This window comes from Thalassophryne amazonica, chromosome 1 (genome assembly GCF_902500255.1).
Source record: "Thalassophryne amazonica chromosome 1, fThaAma1.1, whole genome shotgun sequence".
Taxonomy (NCBI): Eukaryota; Metazoa; Chordata; class Actinopteri; order Batrachoidiformes; family Batrachoididae; genus Thalassophryne; species Thalassophryne amazonica.
The window spans coordinates 91,500,209-91,521,991 of record NC_047103.1 but is presented as its reverse complement, the minus strand read 5'-3'; the positions used below and the strand labels follow the sequence as shown (position 1 = coordinate 91,521,991).

The window sequence follows — 21,783 nt, the reverse complement described above, 5'->3', positions numbered from 1 at the left end:
TGTGGGCAGTCTAAGGCACACCTGTGCACTAATCATGGTGTCTAATCAGCATCTTGATATGGCACACCTGTGAGGTGGGATGGATTATCTCAGCAAAGGAGAAGTGCTCACAATCACAGATTTAGACTGGTTTGTGAACAATATTTGAGGGAAATGGTGATATTGTGTATGTGGAAAAAGTTTTAGATCTTTGAGTTCATCTCATACAAAATGGGAGCAAAACCAAAAGTGTTGCGTTTATATTTTTGTTGAATATATATATGAGAAATGCATTATAATATTATATTTTGGCAAAAATTAGCGGTATGTATTAAAATACATATAATTGCCCTCACAAGCAAGATCCAGCTGGGGTCTCGATTTTATATGAAACCTAATACCCTAAGCTACTTCTGTACCAAATCTGTCACTTTTATCACAATGTGACCGATTTTGCCAAAATATGTCCCTTAACCGCTGGACTATGCAGAATGTGCTTTTATCTTTTTGAAAAATGCATCAGTATCACTGGAAAATATGTCATCATGAAAGCAGCATGTGTTGCTCTAAAATTTCAGTGTACTTTTCCATATTAATCTACCATTTTTGATGTGCAGCTCGATCCACAAATACTGGTATTTCCCAATCCCAATGTTTCCTGGTCTAGGATCAATTCTCATATAAAATGAATTAATTTCTAAAGTCAGTAGAGCAGAATACACACAAGTGTGTTCAAACTTTTGACTGGCTGTGTGTGTGCGCGTGTGAATATATTCTGCTTACTAGATGGCAGCATGGAGCTGTAGATCCACTTCACAACTAAGCTGATCAATGCAATTGCAGTAGTCAAGTCCTGCCTGTTTCTCTGCTCTTGTCAGATGTCAGTGAGGTGTGTTCAGCCAATTAAGACACACCCGACCAGTGAGGTGGGCACTAAGCACTGACTTGAGAGGTCAAAGTTCATATTTTTAAATCCCTACCCACTGTGATTTTCTGGTTTCTCCATTGCATCACCATTTTTTTTGCTCTGATGAATTTGGAACCTCCGGTTTTGACATTTGTTCAATTTGCTGGCATGTTTTGTTGCAAACTTTAAGTGATTATTTGGTCATTTAAGTCATGTTCCCAGCATGTTTCAAACAATCATGGACATATAGGCTCACGGTAGGGGTGGTGACCAAGTGGTTAGTGTGCTTGGTTTCAGTGTGGAAGGTTCCAGGTGTCCAGGTGTGTAAAGGTTGGATACACACACACACACACACCATTTGAAATGTACAAGCTGATTCTGTTCCATAAAATATTTATTTTTCATGTAGCAAAATGATCTTTTACACTTTTAAGTATAAACACTAAAACACAGCATCATATACATAAAAGTTAATTTCAGTTAAACATAATAAATTAAGAATCTGATACAAAAATAAAATTTAAAGTTTGATTTCTCATAAAGTTCCCCTGATCTCCCAAAGTTATTATTCAAGTTAGAACACACACTATAAAGTGAATAAATAAAAGCAGTTGGTAGTGTTTATCCAAAGGCATCACCAGAAAGTACCAATCACCCAAAACAAGTATTTACAAACATCATTTTCCTAAAATCTCTGTGCAGCATCAGGTGTTAAAGACAAACAATACGTCTAACATAATAACGGGCAGTTTCACAGAAACTAAAAACTGTTACATCCAGTGTTGAGGTGATGTCATAACCCTCTTGGCTCACGGGATTACGCTGTTGAGTGGCACGCTGTCTTTTCCACGTTTTTGAGCGTTCTTTCGGCATTTATAGCAGCTAACTGTTACGGCGACGATGATGCTGATGAGCAGCAGGATGAAAAAGATGGCACCGATAATCACACCCACTGAGTACACTGTGGAAGAAACAGACAACAACATGGATACTTCAGTGACTGTTGGGTAAAACCACCATCCTGAACTTAAGTCTGTCAAAGAATAAACCAGACACAAAGCAGAAGGGCACTGAGAGAACACACGGTACAGACAATAGAATGATAATGTGAGGGGAGCAGACAGAATTCACATCACAACAAACAGCACTGATCACATCACTTCTGGCTGAAGACGCAGACGCAGAGTGCATCGGCTGACCACCAGAGGTGGGTAACCCCACTTTAACAGTCCACTTATTTATTCTATCCACCCACTAAACCAGCTGACACTAATTAGTTAAAACTCTTCATGCAGGTAGATGAGCTCATCAATGTAATCACCTGATTTAATTCAACATTATTTACAGTCATTAAGACTCTGTGTGTAATGTTTATTTTGGCCTGAAAGTGGCAAAAAAACTAATTTAAAAGTTAACAATTTTTCCGCTTGAGGACATTTCTATGCAAAGCGGTGATCCATAATACAGGAAAACAGATAAACGGTAATTAGGGCATACGTGAACTAAAATGTCTAATATTTCTTTCAATAAGTTTCAACTGAAGTTGCAGCAAAAGTCATGTAGTTCTTGTGCAAAGACTAAGTGAATTCAGAGGCTGCAGCTTCATCATTGGGAGCGCTGTGTGCAGCTGAGGTTATAGGCTTATATACACAATGGAAAAAACATTTTCTCACACGCCACACTTCATGTTACTAAATATGTGTCACTTGGAATGTCAAGTTAATTTTCATTTAAAATAAGTTAGAAGATAGTCATTTTTTAGTCATTATCAGATTTTCAGCAGGTCATCAGTTTTCATACACCAAGAAGAATACCTCTTTAAACAGCATGCATTATTACAGAAGGTGATTTATTTACTTTAAAAAGCCTTCTGAATGACTTATTGACATAATGTGGGGTTACTTGCAGACCCTTTAGCTGTATTTAAAGGCCTAACTGCAAATTATGTGCCTTCTTGCATTAGAGGGCAGGAAAAAAAATCTAAAGAATTAAGTTGGCATTCAAAGCACAGTTTTGTGTGTCTGACTTCATACAAAATAACTCTTAAAGGGTGAACAGATTTTCACCAAACTTGGCAAGAATTTTCCTTGTTGAAGTGTCTTCAGATGCTAAAGTTTTCCACTAAATTATTAAACTATCAAGATCAAAGGCCTCAAAACTAAAGTGGGAAAAGTATTTCCTGGGTTATCACCAGCATCAGCAGGGCAAGAGAGACTATGTGACGTTTTCATCAATCAGTAAATAATTTGTACTCGAATGGTATAAGTAACATTGATAACATCACAAAAACATCATTGTCTGAAAAACACAAACAGGACGAGATCCAAAGCTTATAATCAGTCAGCCAATCATTTATCATTACATGATTTCAGTGATATCCTAATAATGACACAAAAGTTTCCCCAAAAAATTCAAGATATGCATCACCCCTCATTTAATTTATTCAGTGTTTACTGGGCTTCTGTTTCTCCTGACAAAAACATCACATTCTCTTTGTTAACTTTGACATTCAGGTTCACACTTATCTGATGATTAGATTTTAATTTGCCCCCAGTAATGCCGTATTCGGCATGATGGTGGCGTTACTTGGAGGGTTTATGAGGTCACCAAAACCATAAGGACTGGTCAGAACCACAAACATCCCAGGTTGTACGGAGGACTCTTCCTGTGTGTCAGATGATGTTTAAGTATCATCAGACGTCCCACTCACAAGGAGTGGTGCTGAGTTGCACTTCTCACTGCCCAAGCATTCATGTGATTCAGCGACTTCACAACCTCCCATCAGCCTCTGACACGTCTTGATCACAGAGCCATGCAGGAGCCAGATTACAAAGCATTATGCAAACACACACTGTACAAGCACCTCAGTGTCAATGACGTCAGAGACAAGTGTGTTCATCAACATCCATCTTCCCAGGAAACAAGACAAAAAAATGAATCATTGTAAACAAAAACTAAATGGGTCAGTTCATGAAAAGGGGTCACCAATATGTGACATGAAGGTCAGTTTTTAAATTTCCTAGCAAGGTGCTATAGACTGTAAGATATGAATATATAGACCCTGGGGAATACATAAAAATACACTCTTGAGATAAGTCAGGTTATACATTTTTGGATGGGCTCGCAGGAAAGCCCCAGAGTGCTATTATTGGTGGCTATATTAGGACTTGAGTGTGAAACAAACATAAAGGGAATAACTGATGATTGTTACTTTATGGTTCAACTAAATTTGATCTCCCCATGGGTTTAAGGCTCTCAAGAGTGGCGCTTTCAAACAACACAAATGGAGTTTTGTTTATTGAATAAATTAGCAGTTTCGGAACATGGGTTTTACATGTAACAGACCGGGACACTACGGGTTACATTCGACAACACATTTTTGGCATGCACTCTGCAGCCATACCAAGTGATTAAGACACTGGTCTATGGAGGGAAATTAATTTTACCGTGTGCCCATCAAATCAGAAGTAAATTAGTTGAAGTCATTTCTCTTTATTTTTATCAACATAATAGCTAGGTGCTGTGTGTCATAATTTTTTTGCTGTTTGGTGTCCCCCTTTTCAGATAAAAACTCAAAAAAGAGAAATTCCAAGATAATTATGTCCTCTATGTTATCACAGTTATTTAATCAATATACAGAGAGGCAATCATTTCATATTTTTTCCTGCACATAAGGCTGCTCAGTTTTGACTGACCAATAATGCTGGCTTGTGTAATGGTGAGCCCCCTTTTCATGAAGTGACCCAAATCACAATTTGTTGCAGTTTTCAGCACAGAATGAAAACTAAAACTTGGTCCATAGTACTCAGAGAACACAGAAAAGCCTTACCCACATTTGAAAGCTGTCAAGTACGTAGAGAAAATGTTACACAAGCATTTAAACTGTTAAGCTTACTAACAATAAAATATCTGAACTTGTTTCTCGAAATGAGGGAGGCATGGTGGATTAGTGATTAGCACTGCTGAGTCACAGCAAGAAGGTCCTGGGGTCACTTCCCGTCTGGACCTTTCTGTGTGGAGTGTGCATGTTCTACCCACACAGCAAAATCAGTGTTAAATTAACACTGACGTGTCTATATGGGTCCACAATGACCCAATGTTACATTGGCCCATCAATCACATATATTTTTGAAACATAGTGCTATCGCTTCATACAACAAGGCCTGCCAGCAAAATCATTTATATTCATGTCCTTGGCAGTGTCAAATCAAATCAAATCAAATCAATTTTATTTATATAGCGCCAAATCACAACAAACAGTCGCCCCAAGGCGCTTTATATTGTAAGGCAAAAGCCATACAATAATTACAGAAAAACCCCAATGGTCAAAACGACCCCCTATGAGCAAGCACTTGGCGACAGTGGGAAGGAAAAACTCCCTTTTAACAGGAAGAAACCTCCAGCAGAACCAGGCTCAGGGAGGGGCAGTCTTCTGCTGGGACTGGTTGGGGCTGAGGGGAGAGAATCAGGAAAAAGACATGCTGTGGAAGAGAGCAGAGATCAATCACCAATGATTAAAAGCAGAGTGGTGCATACTGAGCAAAAAGAGGTGAATAAAAAGAAACACTGGGTGCATCATGGGAACCCCCCAGCAGTCTAAGTCTATAGCAGCATAACTAAGGGATGGTTCAGGGTCACCTGATCCAGCCCTAACTATAAGCTTTTTCAAAAAGGAAAGTTTTAAGCCTAATCTTAAAAGCAGAGAGGGTGTCTGTCTCCCTAATCCGAATTGGGAGCTGGTTCCACAGGAGAGGAGCCTGAAAGCTGAAGGCTCTGCCTCCCATTCTATACTCTTACAAACCCTAGGAACTACAAGTAAGCCTGCAGTCTGAGAGCGAAGCGCTCTATTGGGGTGATATGGTACTATGAGGTCCCTAAAATAAGATGGGACCTGATTATTCAAAACCTTATAAGTAAGAAGAAGAATTTTAAATTCTATTCTGGAATTAACAGGGAGCCAATGAAGAGAAGCCAATATGGGTGAAATATGCTCTCTCCTTCTAGTCCGTCAGTACTCTAGCTGCAGCATTTTGAATTAACTGAAGGCTTTTCAGGGAACTTTTAGGACAACCTGATAATAATGAATTACAATAGTCCAGCCTAGAAGAAATAAATGCATGAATTAGCTTTTCAGCATCACTCTGAGACAAGACCTTTCTAATTTTAGAGATATTGCGCAAATGCAAAAAAGCAGTCCTACATATTTGCTTAATATGCGCATTGAATGACATATCCTGATCAAAAATGACTCCAAGATTTCTCACAGTATTACTGGAGGTCAGGGTAATGCCATCCAGAGTAAGGATCTGGTTAGACACCATGTTTCTAAGATTTGTGGGGCCAAGTACAATAACTTCAGTTTTATCTGAATTTAAAAGCAGGAAATTAGAGGTCATCCATGTCTTTATGTCTGAAAGACATTCCTGCAGTTTAACTAATTGGTGTGTGTCCTCTGGCTTCATGGATAGATAAAGCTGGGTATCATCTGCGTAACAATGAAACTTTAAGCAATGCTTTCTAATAATACCGCCTAAGGGAAGCATGTATAAAGTGAATAAAATCGGTCCTAGCACAGAACGTTGTGGAACTCCATAATTAACCTTAGTCCGTGAAGAAGATTCCCCATTTACATGAACAAATTGTAATCTATTAGATAAATATGATTCAAACAACTGCAGCGCAGTGCCTTTAATACCTATGGCATGCTCTAATCTCTGTAATAAAATTTTATGGTCAACAGTATCAAAAGCTGCACTGAGGTCTAACAGGACGAGCACAGAGATGAGTCCACTGTCTGAGGCCATAAGAAGTTTTACAACTACCCTTTCAAGAATTTCTGAGAGAAAAGGAAGGTTGGAGATTGGCCTATAATTAGCTAAGATAGCTGGGTCAAGTGATGGCTTTTTAAGTAATGGTTTAATTACTGCCACCTTAAAAACCTGTGGTACATAGCCAACTAATAAAGATAGATTGATCATATTTAAGATCAAAGCATTAATTAACGGTAGGGCTTCCTTGAGCAGCCTGGTAGGAATGGGGTCTAATAGACATGTTGATGGTTTGGAGGAAGTGACTAATGAAAGTAACTCAGACAGAACAATCGGAGAGAAAGAGTCTAACCAAATACCAGCATTACTGAAAGCAGTCGAACATAAAGATATGTCTTTGTGATGGTTATGAATAATTTTTTCTCTAATAGTTAAAATTTTATTTGCAAAGAAAGTCATGAAGTCATTACTAGTTAAAGTTAAAGGAATACTCGGCTCAATAGAGCTCTGACTCTTTGTCAGCCTGGCTACAGTGCTGAAAAGAAACCTGGGGTTGTTCTTATTTTCTTCAATTAGTGATGAATAGTAAGATGTCCTAGCTTTACGGAGGGCTTTTCTATAGAGCAACAGACTCTTTTTCCAGGCTAAATGAAGATCTTCTAAATTAGTGAGACGCCATTTCCTTTCCAGCTTACAGGTTATCTGCTTTACGCTGCGAGTTTGTGCGTTAAACCACGGAGTCAGGCACTTCTGATTTAAGGCTCTCTTTTTCAGAGGAGCTACAGCATCCAAAGTTGTGCTCAATGAGGATGTAAAGCTATTGACGAGATAATCTATCTCACTCACAGAGTTTAGGTAGCTACTCTGCAATGTGTTGGTATATGGCATTGAAGAACATAACAAAGAAGGAATCATATCCATAAACCTAGTTACAGCGCTTTCAGAAAGACTTCTACTGTAATGAAACTTATTCCCCACTGCTGGGTAGTCCATTACAGTAAATGTAAATGTTATTAAGAAATGATGAGACAAAAAGGGGTTTTCAGGGAATACTGTTAAGTCTTCAACTTCTATGCCATATGTCAGAACAAGATCTAAAGTGTGGCTAAGGTGGTGGATGGGCTCATTCACATTTTGAGTGAAGCCAACTGAGTCTAATAATAGATTAAATGCAGTGTCATTCTCAGCATCTATGTGGATGTTAAAATCACCCACTATAATTATCTTATCTGAGCTAAGCACTAAGTCAGACAAAAGGTCAGAAAAATCACAAAGAAACTCACAGTAACGACCAGGTGGATGATAGATAATAACAAATAAAACCGGTTTTTGAGACTTCCAATTTGGATGGACAAGACTTAGAGTAAAGCTTTCAAATGAATTAAAGCTCTGTCTGGGTCTTTGATTAATTAATAAGCTGGAGTGGAAGATTGCTGCTACTCCTCCTCCTCGACCCGTGCTTCGAGCATTCTGGCAGTTAGTGTGACTCGGGGGTGTTGACTCATTTAAACTAACATATTCATCCTGCTGTAACCAAGTTTCTGTAAGGCAGAATAAATCAATATGTTGATCAATTATTATATCATTTACTAACAGGGACTTAGAAGAGAGAGACCTAATGTTTAATAGACCACATTTAACTGTTTTAGTCTGTGGTGCAGTTGAAGGTGCTATATTATTTTTTCTTTTTGAATTTTTATGCTTAAATAGATTTTTACTGGTTGTTGGTGGTCTGGGAGCAGGCACCGTCTCTACGGGGATGGGGTAATGAGGGGATGGCAGGGGGAGAGAAGCTGCAGAGAGGTGTGTAAGACTACAACTCTGCTTCCTGGTCCCAACCCTGGATAGTCACGATTTGGAGGGTTTAATAAAATTGGCCAGATTTCTAGAAATGACAGCTGCTCCATCCAAAGTGGGATGGATGCCATCTCTCCTAACAAGACCAGGTTTTCCCCAGAAGCTTTGCCAATTATCTATGAAGCCCACCTCATTTTTTGGACACCACTCAGACAGACAGGCATGTCCTGGGCATGGAGAGAATTGCACCCAACTACAACCTAGCTGAGATGTTTGCAAGTCATCTTTTCACTCACTTTTTGTATAATGAAAACACTGTTGGCAAAGAGAAAGTAATGGGCTAACTAATGTTATTATTCGAGGCAAAAAGCTCTTAAGCCTGATTTTGAATATCCCAGTCTTTACGTTTTCAAACTAATTCTCAGTTGACTAATATCATATGATAATCGACTACAAGTAGACTAAAACTAAAACCATTCAGATGACTAAATTATGACTGAAACTAAATGATATTTTAGTTGAATATGACTAAAACTAAACCAAAATATACTGTCAAAATTAGCTGTGATTTACATTCACGTAAGTTAGCGAAATCCTGCTGTTATATTCTTGAAATAAAGTCCTCCTGAGTCCTTTCTGCCATGTCAATAATGAATAAAAATGCGACCAAGTCCAAGAAGAGACTGGAATCTTCAAAAGGTGGTCTGAAAACTGATCTTGAGTACCACAACACAATCAGAAAGTACTGCACAGAAAAAGCCCATAAGGTTTTCAGCCTTTCTGAGGGATATTTTATTTGGTAAATGGACTGCATTTATATAGCACTTTTCCATCTGCATCAGACACTCAAAGCACTTTACAATAATGCCTCACATTCACCCCGATGTCAGGATGCTGCTGAAGGTGCTCGCTACACACCGGGAGCAACTAGGGGATTAAGGACCTTGCCCAAGGGCCCTTAGTGATTTCCTGGTCAGGCTGGAATTTGAACCAAAGATCCTCTGGTCTCAAGCCCAATGCTTAACCACTAGACCAGGGGTGCTCAAGTTCGGTCCTCGAGAGCTACCTTCCTGATAGTCTTAGTTGTCTCCCTGCTCCAACACACCTGAATCCAATGAAAAGCTTGTTGGATTCAGGTGTGTTGGAGCAGGGAGACAACTAAGAGTATCAGGAAGTTAGCTCTCGAGGACCGAATTTGAGCACCCCTGCACTAGACCATCACCTCCCATACAAATTTAATACATAATGCATATTTATTCTGCTGCTAAATGTTCGTCAGAGTGCAAATGAATTCAAATTCACATTGTATTAGTATGAGATAAAATGCAATTGTAAAGGTTTATATAATAAACATAAATCAATGAGACATTTTAAAAAAAGACTCAAACTAAAATTTCACAACATTCCACAAAAAGTTGCCAGACGAAAACAAGACCAAATTCACTCTAACTTTGATTAAATAAAACCACATTAAATCTAGCAGCAGGTGCCTGAACCTGTTTTGTTCACCAGAGCGCTGAATTAGATTGCTGTTCTCCAGTCATCCTCAAGATGGTGATGATGGGTTTCAAAAAACAAAAATCTGAAGAAGATTCACACTGAGGTTAAGCCCTGGTCCTACCGAATAATGAAAGATGAATAATGAGCCACGTAGGATGTTTTTTTTTTTGGTACGAGTCCAGTTATTCAACAATCGTGGGAGAATAGTGGCTCTTAGAGGCAGAATATTCAGCTAACGAGGCTCATCTCTGAGCATGCCGCTAATTTCAAGAAGTTCAAAATTTAGCAACAGTGTGGGGCAGTCTGTGTTGTCTGTGAGGATAAACGAGGAATTTACAGGTATGTTTGTGGTGAGTACAATGCTGTTAAAATCCCATTATCTGAGCACCTGGTGGCTACGAGGACGGGACAGGCTATTTTGGACAGGCTATTTTGGCTCAGCCCTCTTGTGCACTACAATCCCACCTGCTTATAAAATAATTATTTTGTAGCAGAGTCATCATTTTCTGTCACAGTTTGGTTGTTGAAAACACCTCTAATCACTTCTGGAATCACAGAGGACATTTGGAGCTTTTTTTCCTCTCTCTCTCATGCGCTGAGGTGGAGAACATATTTGGAACAGCCTAAAAGGTAATTATTTGTAATGTTTATATTGTAATAGCTTGGTAAAACAGTTGCATGTTCATTCCTTCTTTATAAGCAGCTGTAAAAGTATGTATGATAGATTTAACATCTTGTTATAATGGATCAGATAAGGTACACTCTGTGCGCGCTGATGCAATGACTCTCACTCAAGACCGGCATTTATACAGAACGCAAACGAGTGATTTTGCAGACAATAAAACGGATGAACACAAAGTTAAAAGTTGGATCACTGGTGTCCAAATTACTGTAAGCCGCAAAAGAAATAAAGCTAGTGAGAAGAAACGTAGAGGCAACTGTCCAGGAACCCAAGGTTTCGTTCGAGCTGGTCTGGTTATGGATGTGATTTGTGTTGTGGGTTTTTTTGGGGGACGGAGGGGTGATCCACACAGTTGTGGGTGTATATAATTAAAGCGGCCACCTCATTGTGGTGTCCTTTTTTTTTTGGTCACAGAGAGCTGCGTGAACTGCTGCATTTAATGACAGCAGCCTGACGCACGGATGCGCACACAGGCCAGACTGTACAGGGGCGTGTTTTTTTGGACTGCGTTTAAAAAATGTGACATCTCGAATGGATGCTGTGAAGTGAAAACCCACACTTTAAAGGGACCAAGTGTGGGAGGGCTGGAGGTTTGGACCAAACCCATGCCTAAACGTGTGCCAACATGGTGTTATATGGCGCTACATGGATCATATGTGGCTTGACGTGGATCATATGCGGTGACACGAGCCATTCGAGACTGGACGGTGCTCACTAGAGGCTGATACCTGGCACATGTGAGGTACAGAGAGGCACACAGAGGCGCCTTAGTAGCGGATACGTGATGGCTTAAAATGTGGATCATTCTTTGAATAATCGCTGACACACCCATGCGTGGCTCATTATTCATGGCTTATTATTCGGTGGGACCGAGGCTTTAGAGTCCTGCTGCCCATCACAATGAGACATGCAATGAAAGGACTTTTAGCACATGAGTCCGCTGACTGTAGGCTCCTGTGGCTGGCACCAAACCCCATCTGTTTAATATCTTCACATAAACAGCGGTGAAGCTCGACTCCCAAAATAGAGCAGGACTGAGCCCTCATCATAACACTGATTTTGACTTTTGTTATCGCCACAAATTAAATAGGACTACAGCTGTCACTGCAAACAGCAGGACAGGCTGGATGTGTGTCTGTGACAACGCAAACATCTGGACAAGCACATCACATGTCACTGAAAACCAAGAAGAGAAAGAAAAAAAAAACCTCAGTAATTATGGCTGCACCATAAAGTACCAGCAACGCAAGACAACAACACAACACCACAATACAATAACACTTCAACAATACAGCAACACTTACAACAACACAACAAAACAATACCAACACAATGCAATAATAAAATGACAATACTACAACAATGAAACAACACTGGTGGCAGTGTACAGATACACTAATACAAAAAAGTGGCACTGTTCAAATACTTCTGAACCTGGCTGTGCAAGACGGGGACATCACATTTAGGCTGTGACACAGCAAGCTGACAAAGACGTCCTGTTGACAAAAACTAAAAGTTGTGGTGTCTGATTTTGCACTTAAACAGCACAAATCCAGAGCAGCATTCCAGCTGACTGACCACATGTACATACGGTCTGTGCCCGCACAACAACAAAGCAGCAGCACAACACAATGTGGATACTGTCAGTACTACAAATACCACAAGGGAGCTGCTCGGTGCTGGATGCTCACGCAACACACACACACCATCAGTTTTCAGTCAGCTCATTCAACTGCTCAATAACACAGAATGCCACAACGGGTAAAAACAACCTGCAGCAATCCACTGTTTCCGTTGTTTTGTCCTTTTGACACAGACTGCATTCAAATTTACACATATGGTGACATGTTTATAAAATGTTAGAAAACTTTAAACTCGTGAAGCAGTTTTAGATGTTTCCTACATAAGCAACAGCAGTCTGCAGCTCTATATTTTCTGTCACCGTCTGGCTTACTGTCAGAAAACGTTTATTTCAAGGATACAGCAAGTGAATCTCTCAACTGGTTTGACACTTTCACTACATGCAGGTGTCCTGTTGATGAATGAATCCAGGAAGTCACTGAAAGCCTGGATCTTAGCCTGAATTCAGGACAGTTACAAACCCAGACATGCCGACTACTCGCTCAGCTTCTCGAGTGCTGCAACTGGGACATCTATTCCACAAATATAACAGTATCATCATCCAAGAAATGAAGGTCAACAAACCTTTTCTCACCAACAAAGGCACCAAAGTCACTGGAGTCCAGGATCCTACCCAACACCCATTTGGAGCAAGAAGACATCCCTGACCCACCGCAAAATTCTAACTTGTGAAATCACTGTTGATTATGAATAATAAGGAGAACTAAGTCCTGTGCAGGCCCCGAAGGTCTGGTGCTTATCCCTGAATTCCATAGCGTGAAACAGACATGAGTTGACAACTGCCCTGAACAGGATGCCAGTCCATCACAGGTTACTTCCCCAACCAAGACCGGGAATCTGTTTACAGCTGTGTGGACTGAGACAATAAAGATGAAGAGTTGTGCCCAAGAGCACAGAAAAGTAGCCTAAAGTACACACCTGAAATCAAACCCTCATCTGTATGTTGGTAGTTTAACTCTTGTCCCACTGAGCCACCTGCTCTGTCATCAAATTAATTGCTTGTTACTTACAAATGAGGGTTTTACTCTTTGAAAACTGTTGACAGTGCGGTGGCAGTTGTCAAACTGGATCCATTAGAGATTCACATTGGGATCAAATGCCCTTCCTGATGCAACTCCATTTCTACTTGGAGAAACACACTCAGAGCTCTTGGTCTTTCCAAGACAGAACCTACTTTTGTTCACTTCAGAGAACTGATCAGATGTGCACAGATCAGCGTGGCCGTGACTTTGCTGAGCCTGGTTTGCTGTGCTGTTATATTTTTAACATGTTTGAGGCATAAAATTCAAACATTTTATTGTCAGTTCCCCCTCTTTAATCAGTGTGTTGCCCTCAGTGCCATCCTTACTTTGACAAGTATATTTATAAAATGCCACTGTCGGTAAAGTGTTTCTATTGCATTGTGTCTAAACATGCATCAGCTGGGGCTCACTTTCAAAGATGGAGGCGTCTTCGTTACGGGAACACTGGGTTTGGCTGAAGTCTCCCAGCTGTTTGTCAGCTCTGCGGCTCGGGATGTAGGCCTGGACATAGAAGCAGTAGCTCTCTCTTTGGTCCAGATTGGTCAGCTCTATGGTGCTGTTCTTGGAGAAGTACTCTTTCTGAGGACAACAGAAGGTTAGAGGTTTAGATATCTTACATCGTGCTTGTGGCTCATATTGGGACGTGCAGCACGGCTCACCCTGCCAGAGCTCTTAGCTTTCCGATAGGTCACTTTGTACTGCAGCTCTTCAGAGAAGATGTCCCTGATGGTCAGCTGGCGTCCGTCCTTAAACAGCGCTGTGACCGGGTCAGACACGTACAGGGTGGTCTTCTTTTTGTCTTCGCTCACGTCCAGTTTGAAATCAGGTTTGCCGATAACAGCTGATGGATAAGGAGGCGGGGTTATTAAGGTTAACGTGTCTGGACACTACAAACTGTGCAGAGTGCTTTAGAAATGACACGACTGTGACTGTGTGCAAGAAACAGGGCTGACCACAACACTTTATTCTGACAGGCTGCTGAAGGTGACATTAAAATAGACTTACTGTCTTCATAGGGGCAGAATTTTGGTGAGCTGGTGTGAGGAAACTCGATGAGGTCAGAGGTCACCCCCAGCGGGGGTTCAGACAACACGTCAGCTGAATACACTGCCTTTAGGTCAGTGAGGGACCTGGTCAGGTCGCAACTCGTCTCAGGGGTTCGGATGCAGTGTGGATTTCTGTGTCTGTTCTCACCAATGCTGCATCAACAAACAAAGACACGTCATTCCTCAATGCATAAAAACACAACAGAATGGGCAGTAACCATTTTTGTAATTTTGTATTGGTACGCAATCACAATGGAACTGAAAAACAATCAACATATGCTTGCTGTGCAGCATGTTAACTTTAATTTAATTCAAGAGAAACAGCACATTAACCATTTTGGAAATATGGCTCTTTGTGCCAATGTCACAGACCGAACGGTCCCCCCACCCCCCACCCCTAAAAACTGGTCCCGCCCTGCCTTCACAGCGTATGCATCATTTGGGACCACAGCAGCACATCTGAGTCTGACTCTCTAAGTCTGATTTTCTACACCCAGAGCGATCAAAGGGAATAATGTGATTATTAATCATTAGATGACAAAGTAAAACCTCTTAAATCATTGCAAAATCAGTTTTAAGCAGAAATGAGGCTATTTTAAGCAGAAACGAGGAGATAATTGGTGAGTCACTACTGAGGCTCGGAAATGATGTAGGCAAAGCTGCAGCTGTGACGCACTGATCAGTCCGCCATCTTTTATGATGAGATAATGCTGAATTTATGTGGAAATGATTGTTGTACAAAAGCTTCAGATATCTGTCGCCAACACAGATGATGACTGGAGTGCAGTTTAAAGCAGAAACGAGGTGATAATCAGTGAATAATTGCTGCTGAGCTCTGAAATGACGCATGTGCAGTGAAGGCAGGGCAGACCAATTTTTAGGGGGGACCGTTCAGTCGGCAACACCGGCCCAATATGAAGCTGTATAACTGGGTATACAACAGACAAAAGCTGTACAAGGTAGAGTTTTTTCTAATCACAGCCACAGAAGCCTTTAACTACTTCAGAGTGGGCTGTGTGTCTTGGGGGCTTCCCTCACTAGTCTCCTTCTTTCACGGTCATTCTGTTTTTGAGAACTGCCTATTCCAAACAGCTTTACAATCCATTACCATAATGTTTGTATTTCTTAATCTTTGATGTAAATTAGGTCCAAGATATATTCAGTGACTTGTTAACATATCCATCCCCTGGGTTGTCTAAAGTAAACTGGCTAAGTGATGATTTATATTCCGAATATTTAGTTTTTCCAATTAGTTATGTGCTCTCAAAATGTAGGCACTACATTCCCAAGCAGTTAATGCCATAATTTTGCCAACTCCCCTGAATTAAAACTGCAAGTCTAGCAAGCAAAAGCACAAGCACACACCTACATATAATATATTAATGTACTTGTGTACATACGCATGTGGACTGTGACACATTTTTTTGCCTTAAGAGTTGGATTCTAAATGAAGCACGCAAGATGTGCTTGTTATGTTGATTTTCAGTTTCAAAGGGTGTAACCATTTGGGAACTACAGACCTTTTCAGAGTCCATACGCAGCTGGCCAGTTGGCCTGGTGTGGCTCGTTGCCTCATTATGGCAAATTAAGCAGATAAAAGATCTGTTGTTTATTACAAATGCAGAATTTACATTCGGTAGCTGTTCACTGAAACACTCAATGTGAGGTCCAAAGGTGTTGATACAAAAGAAACAGGCCATAATTAGACTACAATAAATAAATAAATCTAATACATAAAGCTGACCGTGTGTGTGTGTGCTCACTATGCATAGCCACAGTAATCAAGCAATCCACACCAAACTTGCTATGGTGACTGGGGGCACCAAGGGGGAGGTCACTGGGGCTGTTAGGTTGAAAGTGTACGTGCGTGAACACACACACACACACACACACACACCGTCAGCCTTATATATTAGATCACGACCTGCTCACTGCAGCCCTTATTTTCACAGTTCATGTCAGGTCAGGTAACAAGCCTCAGACTTTACTTACTATGTAGTAGCGGGTGGCTAGGGTGCACTTTAATCACAATCCAAACGGGCCAGCGCGTGCCATGTGCCAGTTAAAGCACACGTTTTCCAATTAAAATGTACCTGCTGCATTGCAGTGACATGACATGCTGTCACCTGTTATCATCATTCACTTCAGCCTCATGAATTTCACAAATTGCTCTATGAAATTTAATGATGACGACATGCACACAATGTAATGCAACTTACTACACCTTAACTAAACTGACATGAAATGTACACTGACATGGTTAAAATTCCTCTCTGTAAACAAATAAACCCTATCAGAGAGACAGCAGAAACTTTAGGAGTGACCAAATCAACAATTTGGTACATTCTTAAGAAGAAGGAATGCACAGGCGTGCTCAGCAACATCAAAAGGTCTGGAAGACCTCAGAAAACTAAAGCAGATGATGGCAAAAGTATTTTCTTGGTGAAGAAAAATGCCTTCATAGCATGTCACCAAGTCAAGAACACCCTGAAGGAGGTAGATGTATTTACAACAAACCACATTTAACACACAAAAACAGGAAGACCAGGTCAGAGTTTGACAGAAAACATCCTGAAATGTTAAAATTACAATAAAACTTAAATTTAAGTTTTGTTGTTGTTTTTTTTACTTCAGTAAATAAATTATTCATTTAAGGGACAAAAACAAACCTGAATTTCTTTCTTGGTGTACTCTCTGGTACAAAATGACACAATGACAGCTATTGATAATCACTCAGTAATAAAATTCATGTAAACCTGATTAAATACAAACAGATTTTTATGAGAATTTGAATTAGACCAGGTAAATAAAAATGTAATTTTATCAATGAAAAGAAATGATGTGTTTTTAAAGGTGAATCTTTGTACACATTTTACAAATATTTCAAAATGTTGTAAATATAAGCTATTTCACAGCTTTTGAACTTTTATAACTGAAAATGTATTTTAGAGAAGAGCCACTAATTTTCTTTCCCTTTTTTCCTCTCATTCAGTCATGAATGCACCTTTCAGTAATCTCTTTTGATTAAAGACTCCTGGCCTAAAACTAACATTCCAGCAAAGGCTTTTTGTGGAACAATCGTGAATTCTTAGCACGCACTGCAGCAAAGAATCTTCTTACAATGTGACTGAGAAGAACTCTGACAAACTTTGCCAAGAGTTTGTTACAGGTTAACATCCACATCATAAAGGGCGTGCGTGTTGTTTCAGGTCTGTGTGCTGACACTTACGCAGAGAACTCCACAGTGTAGGAGTAATCCTTTGAGGGTTTGGGTTCCCAGGTCAGCAGAGTTTTGAAGTTGGTGGATTCCCATGTGACATTCTGAGCTTTGGGATACGAGCCTGCAACACGAATGTACCAAAACTCAGAGTCAGATCATGTCAAGTTAGACCTGCTTTGGAATTCCAGCAGAAAAGGCAAAAAAAAAAAAGAAGTTTTATTTTGCTGAAAATGTGACTGTTTTCATTAGATGTAAAGTCCACACAGTAATCAAGAAGTACGCGCTGTATGAGGCACCAAGACACATTATAACACAGACACACCTGCATGAAGCCTGAATGAAACACGTGCATATCCAGGTCAACTAAGGTCAATTAGTCTGTCTTGCATTTACACACAGAAATCTTCATAAGAAAAACAGCATGTGTCACCCAAAGGCAGCAATGGTTAAAAACATTTAAAAATAATTATATTTAATCATATTTATTTTGTACAATCTCAGTCCATTTTTCCTACAGTGTTTTACACTGTGTACATGTCCTCATATGTAACAATTTAATAAATTAAAATTTGGGGGAGGAAAATTCAACTCTGAAATTTTTGTAAAACTTGTTTTGAAGTATGTAAAGTAAATGACCTACTAATGGAACAACTGATTAATTGTAATTAGAAGAAGAAGCAGAGCCTTTATTGTCATTGTACATCTATGGATACTGTATATAATGAATTTTTTCCTCTGCATTTAAAATAACCCTAATTACAGTCAGACATAATCCAACCACAAGGAGCAGTGTTTGATCAAAACGATTTAGTTAGAATTTACAGCTCTATAAAATCAGTACAATGTAAAGTAACAAATAAAAAAGGCTCATTTCTGGGTAATAATAATAAAAAATGTGTTTTCAAATGCAAAATAAAAATCTCTGGTATTGTTTGAATATGAAGTGTCACTAGCAGAAATGTTAACTTTGTTGCTCGTGCCTCCTGCTGGGGTGTCATTGCTTCTTTCCAAACAAAATGCCGTGCAACTCCAAATTACTTGATTATTAACTGATTATTAAATTAACCACCAGCTATTCTAGGAATTAACTAATTGTTTTGTTTTTTCTGGGATTTCAGCTTCTTAAATGTGAATATTTTGTGTTTTCTTTACTCCTCTCTGACATTAAACTGAATATCTTTGGGTTGGAGAGAACACATCTGAGGATGTCATCTTGACCTTTGAGAAACATTGGTCAATATTCTTTATCATTTCTTGACATTGTATGGATCAAATAACTAATTCAAATAACTAATACAGAAAATAATCAAGAGATTAACTGATAAAGAAACCAAATGATAGCTGCAGCCACATGAAATATATATTTCTGTCTTTTTGTGTCTCTGTTTTAACTTATTAATTTTTTGTTCTTTATATCCTATGTATGTTGGGATTTTAAAAGATTTCTAAAATAACTACTTTCATGACAAACGTTTTTCTTTTTTTTTCTTGCTTTATTTGATGAGGACAATGCACATTAATGAATACTTTGTACATTTTCATTACACAGTGTAAATATGCCAGATTTAGCTAAAAGCTACTTTCCATCTGTAGTCCTCAGACACACAACAACAAACAACAATTACAATAAATACAAAACATTAAATTAAACATTAAACTGAATGCAAGGTTCAAAGTTAATGGTGAAATTTATCATGGTTATGATTTACTGGTAAATTAACCAAAAGACAATTGACAAATTAAAAAATAACAATAGACTACTAAAAAAATTGTTAGAGTAATTAGATGAACAACAACAAGAGCAATCGATTACAAAAGTAATCCTTTTCTGTCGTTGTTTAGCGCAGTAGCTGATGTCTGTCCGATAGACCCGCTGCACTACCCTGTTATTGAGGCTGAGGTGCTCATGGACATTTGCACTTATTTTCTTTGTAAATATACTGACATAAAAATAATATTGCCTGTGAATGTTCTACCTATTTGCATCTCAGTCAGTAATATAGAAAGATATGACAAATACTTTAAATGTGTAGTCTTAAATGTTTGTGTCCCCACTGGCTGGTGTCCCTGGACACTTTCCGTTCCCGGACATGGATAATCCGGCCCAGATCTCTGCTCTTACCGGCTCCATAGAGACTATTGTGAAAAAGATGCCCGCGCGCTCTGCATGCATGATGACATCACTAAAGTGCTCACAACCAGACACAAGTTTGGATAAACAAAAGAATGAAAAATAATTTATTAGTGGGAATATCATCCCCCACAGACTGCACGCTGCATTTCCCCTCAGTTTTCAGTGGTATACCTGTATATTGTGTACCCACGGCCGTGGATTTGTGCAGTGAAATGTTGGAGTGTAGACGGACCCACCTGAGACTGACTGTGAACACACAAACAACACAGCCACAAAGGCTGCTGGCAGTCTGCTGCTCGGCATGCTGATTTCGGGTTCGGGTTCGAGCTCTGTGTCCGGTTAATCCACTCTGTGTTCTCACTGCCTCCGACCGCTGCTTAATACAATATCACCGCGCCACTCATGCCCATATAAGGAGCGTCCGCCGGCGACGTCACCACAGCGTTTTCATACCAGTGACTGCTCCGTGAGGCTGCGCGTGCCTGTGGTGCTTACGTCATACAGTAGCCCCTTAAAAGAGAAAGAGAAACATGCTCACTCTACTAAGGAAAAAAGTAATTAAGTTTTTGGAAGTACATGATATTTTTCCACCTCCAGCCTATAAACTAACCATATGCTGTTTCAGTCTTCGCCTGCACTTCTACTTATTTACTTACTTTCAATTTTGTTTAATTATCAAATAGTTTATTATTTTATTTTATTATTTATTATTCTTTTTCTTACACTGCTCGTCTGCTGTACAGTGAATTTTACTTTTTAACTTTACTGTCATATTGTGCATTATGTTTGTCGGTTTGTAAAGTCGTATTCTGTTGTTGCATTGTGTTGTTGTATTGTTCTGTTGCGCATTTGTCAAAGCTAAAAAAAATCATTTACGGCACTCTTTTATCATATACAGTTTCCCTGCTGTCAGAACTTAAGAAAAAAAAAAACTTTTTCCAGCAGCCCAGACGAAATCTCAGTGAACCCTAAACTCCATAGACAGACTCATCTGATATACCAGATGTGACACACATGCAGTAAAATATACCTAAATATATTTATGATACAACAAAACAATGTTGTTGTTCTTCTTTTTCTTATTTGTAGTACCTGTGTTTTTACATTTTAAACAGTTTTTACTTATATACTTTTACTGTGACCAAGTTGATTGTTTTATCTGTAAAAATTGCTTGTATTTGATTTGTTTTAATGTTTTCTTCATGTTTTCTTGGCCAGGTCATCCTTGTAAAAGAGGTTTCAATCTCAGTGGGGTTTTTTATATGGTTAAATAAAGGTTATAGTAGTTGTAATAGTAGTAGTGTAGTTCCACTGCAAGTGTAGTACCAGTGCAAATATTCAATAATAATTATTTATTCACACTATTATTATTATTATTTTTATTATTATTATTATTAGTAGTAGTAATAATAATAGCAGCAGTAGTAGTAGTAGTGATATTGTAATACCAGTAGTATTCAATAATAATGCTTTATTCATATTATTATTATTATTATTATTATTGGTAGTAGTAGTAGTAGTAATAGTAATAACTGGCGCATCGTGCTTGTAGAGCGCAAATCTCCACCGACACTTTCCACAAATTTTTACCTTGGAAAAAAAAATTGCAAAGTCAAAGTCCTGTTAGAAGTGGCTTTTCATAAGCTAAAATATACTACAAAATATAGATCAAAAAGGCTTTTCAATGTTAAAAGCAATTATCTGCTAAATCCCCAATACAATACAGATCAGATGCACATCAACCTTAGTCTGTTCATTGATAGTGCCCATTTGCACCGCATGGTCACACATGAGAGTGACTAAGGCACTTCTGATTGAGACATAATGCAAAATGTACACCAAATTGGGCTTTTCAATATTAAATTCAAATGTCCACAAAATCCACAATCCGGTGTCGTCAACCAAATGGTCCTTCCCTGACAATTGGTCCGTCCTGCCTTCACTGCGCATGCATCATTTGGGACCACAGCAGCACTTCTGAGATGGACTCTCTACACCCAAAGCGATCAAAGGGAATAATGTGATTATTAACCATCAGATGACAAAGTAAAACCTCTTAAATCATTCTAAAGTCAGATATAAGCAGA

General features: G+C 39.2%; 1 protein-coding gene and 1 long non-coding RNA gene across 2 annotated transcripts in view; one reads left to right on the top strand and one right to left on the bottom strand.

Annotated features, from left to right (window-relative positions):
* Positions 1 to 1,262: 1,262 nt before the first annotated feature.
* f3a (coagulation factor IIIa) lies at positions 1,263 to 20,089 on the bottom strand. The gene is made up of 6 exons (XM_034172626.1): positions 19,933 to 20,089; positions 17,572 to 17,683; positions 14,302 to 14,495; positions 13,956 to 14,137; positions 13,707 to 13,875; positions 1,263 to 1,847 (listed from the first exon to the last, which is right to left on the bottom strand). The coding sequence occupies exons 1-6, from the start codon at positions 19,997 to 19,999 to the stop codon at positions 1,696 to 1,698; spliced, it is 876 nt and encodes a 291-aa protein (XP_034028517.1). The 5' UTR covers positions 20,000 to 20,089; the 3' UTR covers positions 1,263 to 1,695.
* Positions 1,672 to 21,783, top strand: part of LOC117512527 — a 28,322-nt gene continuing 8,210 nt past the window's right edge. The window contains exons 1-2 of the long non-coding RNA XR_004561320.1: positions 1,672 to 2,440; positions 10,986 to 10,991. This is a non-coding gene — a long non-coding RNA (uncharacterized LOC117512527). The remainder of the gene's footprint in view (positions 2,441 to 10,985; positions 10,992 to 21,783) is intronic.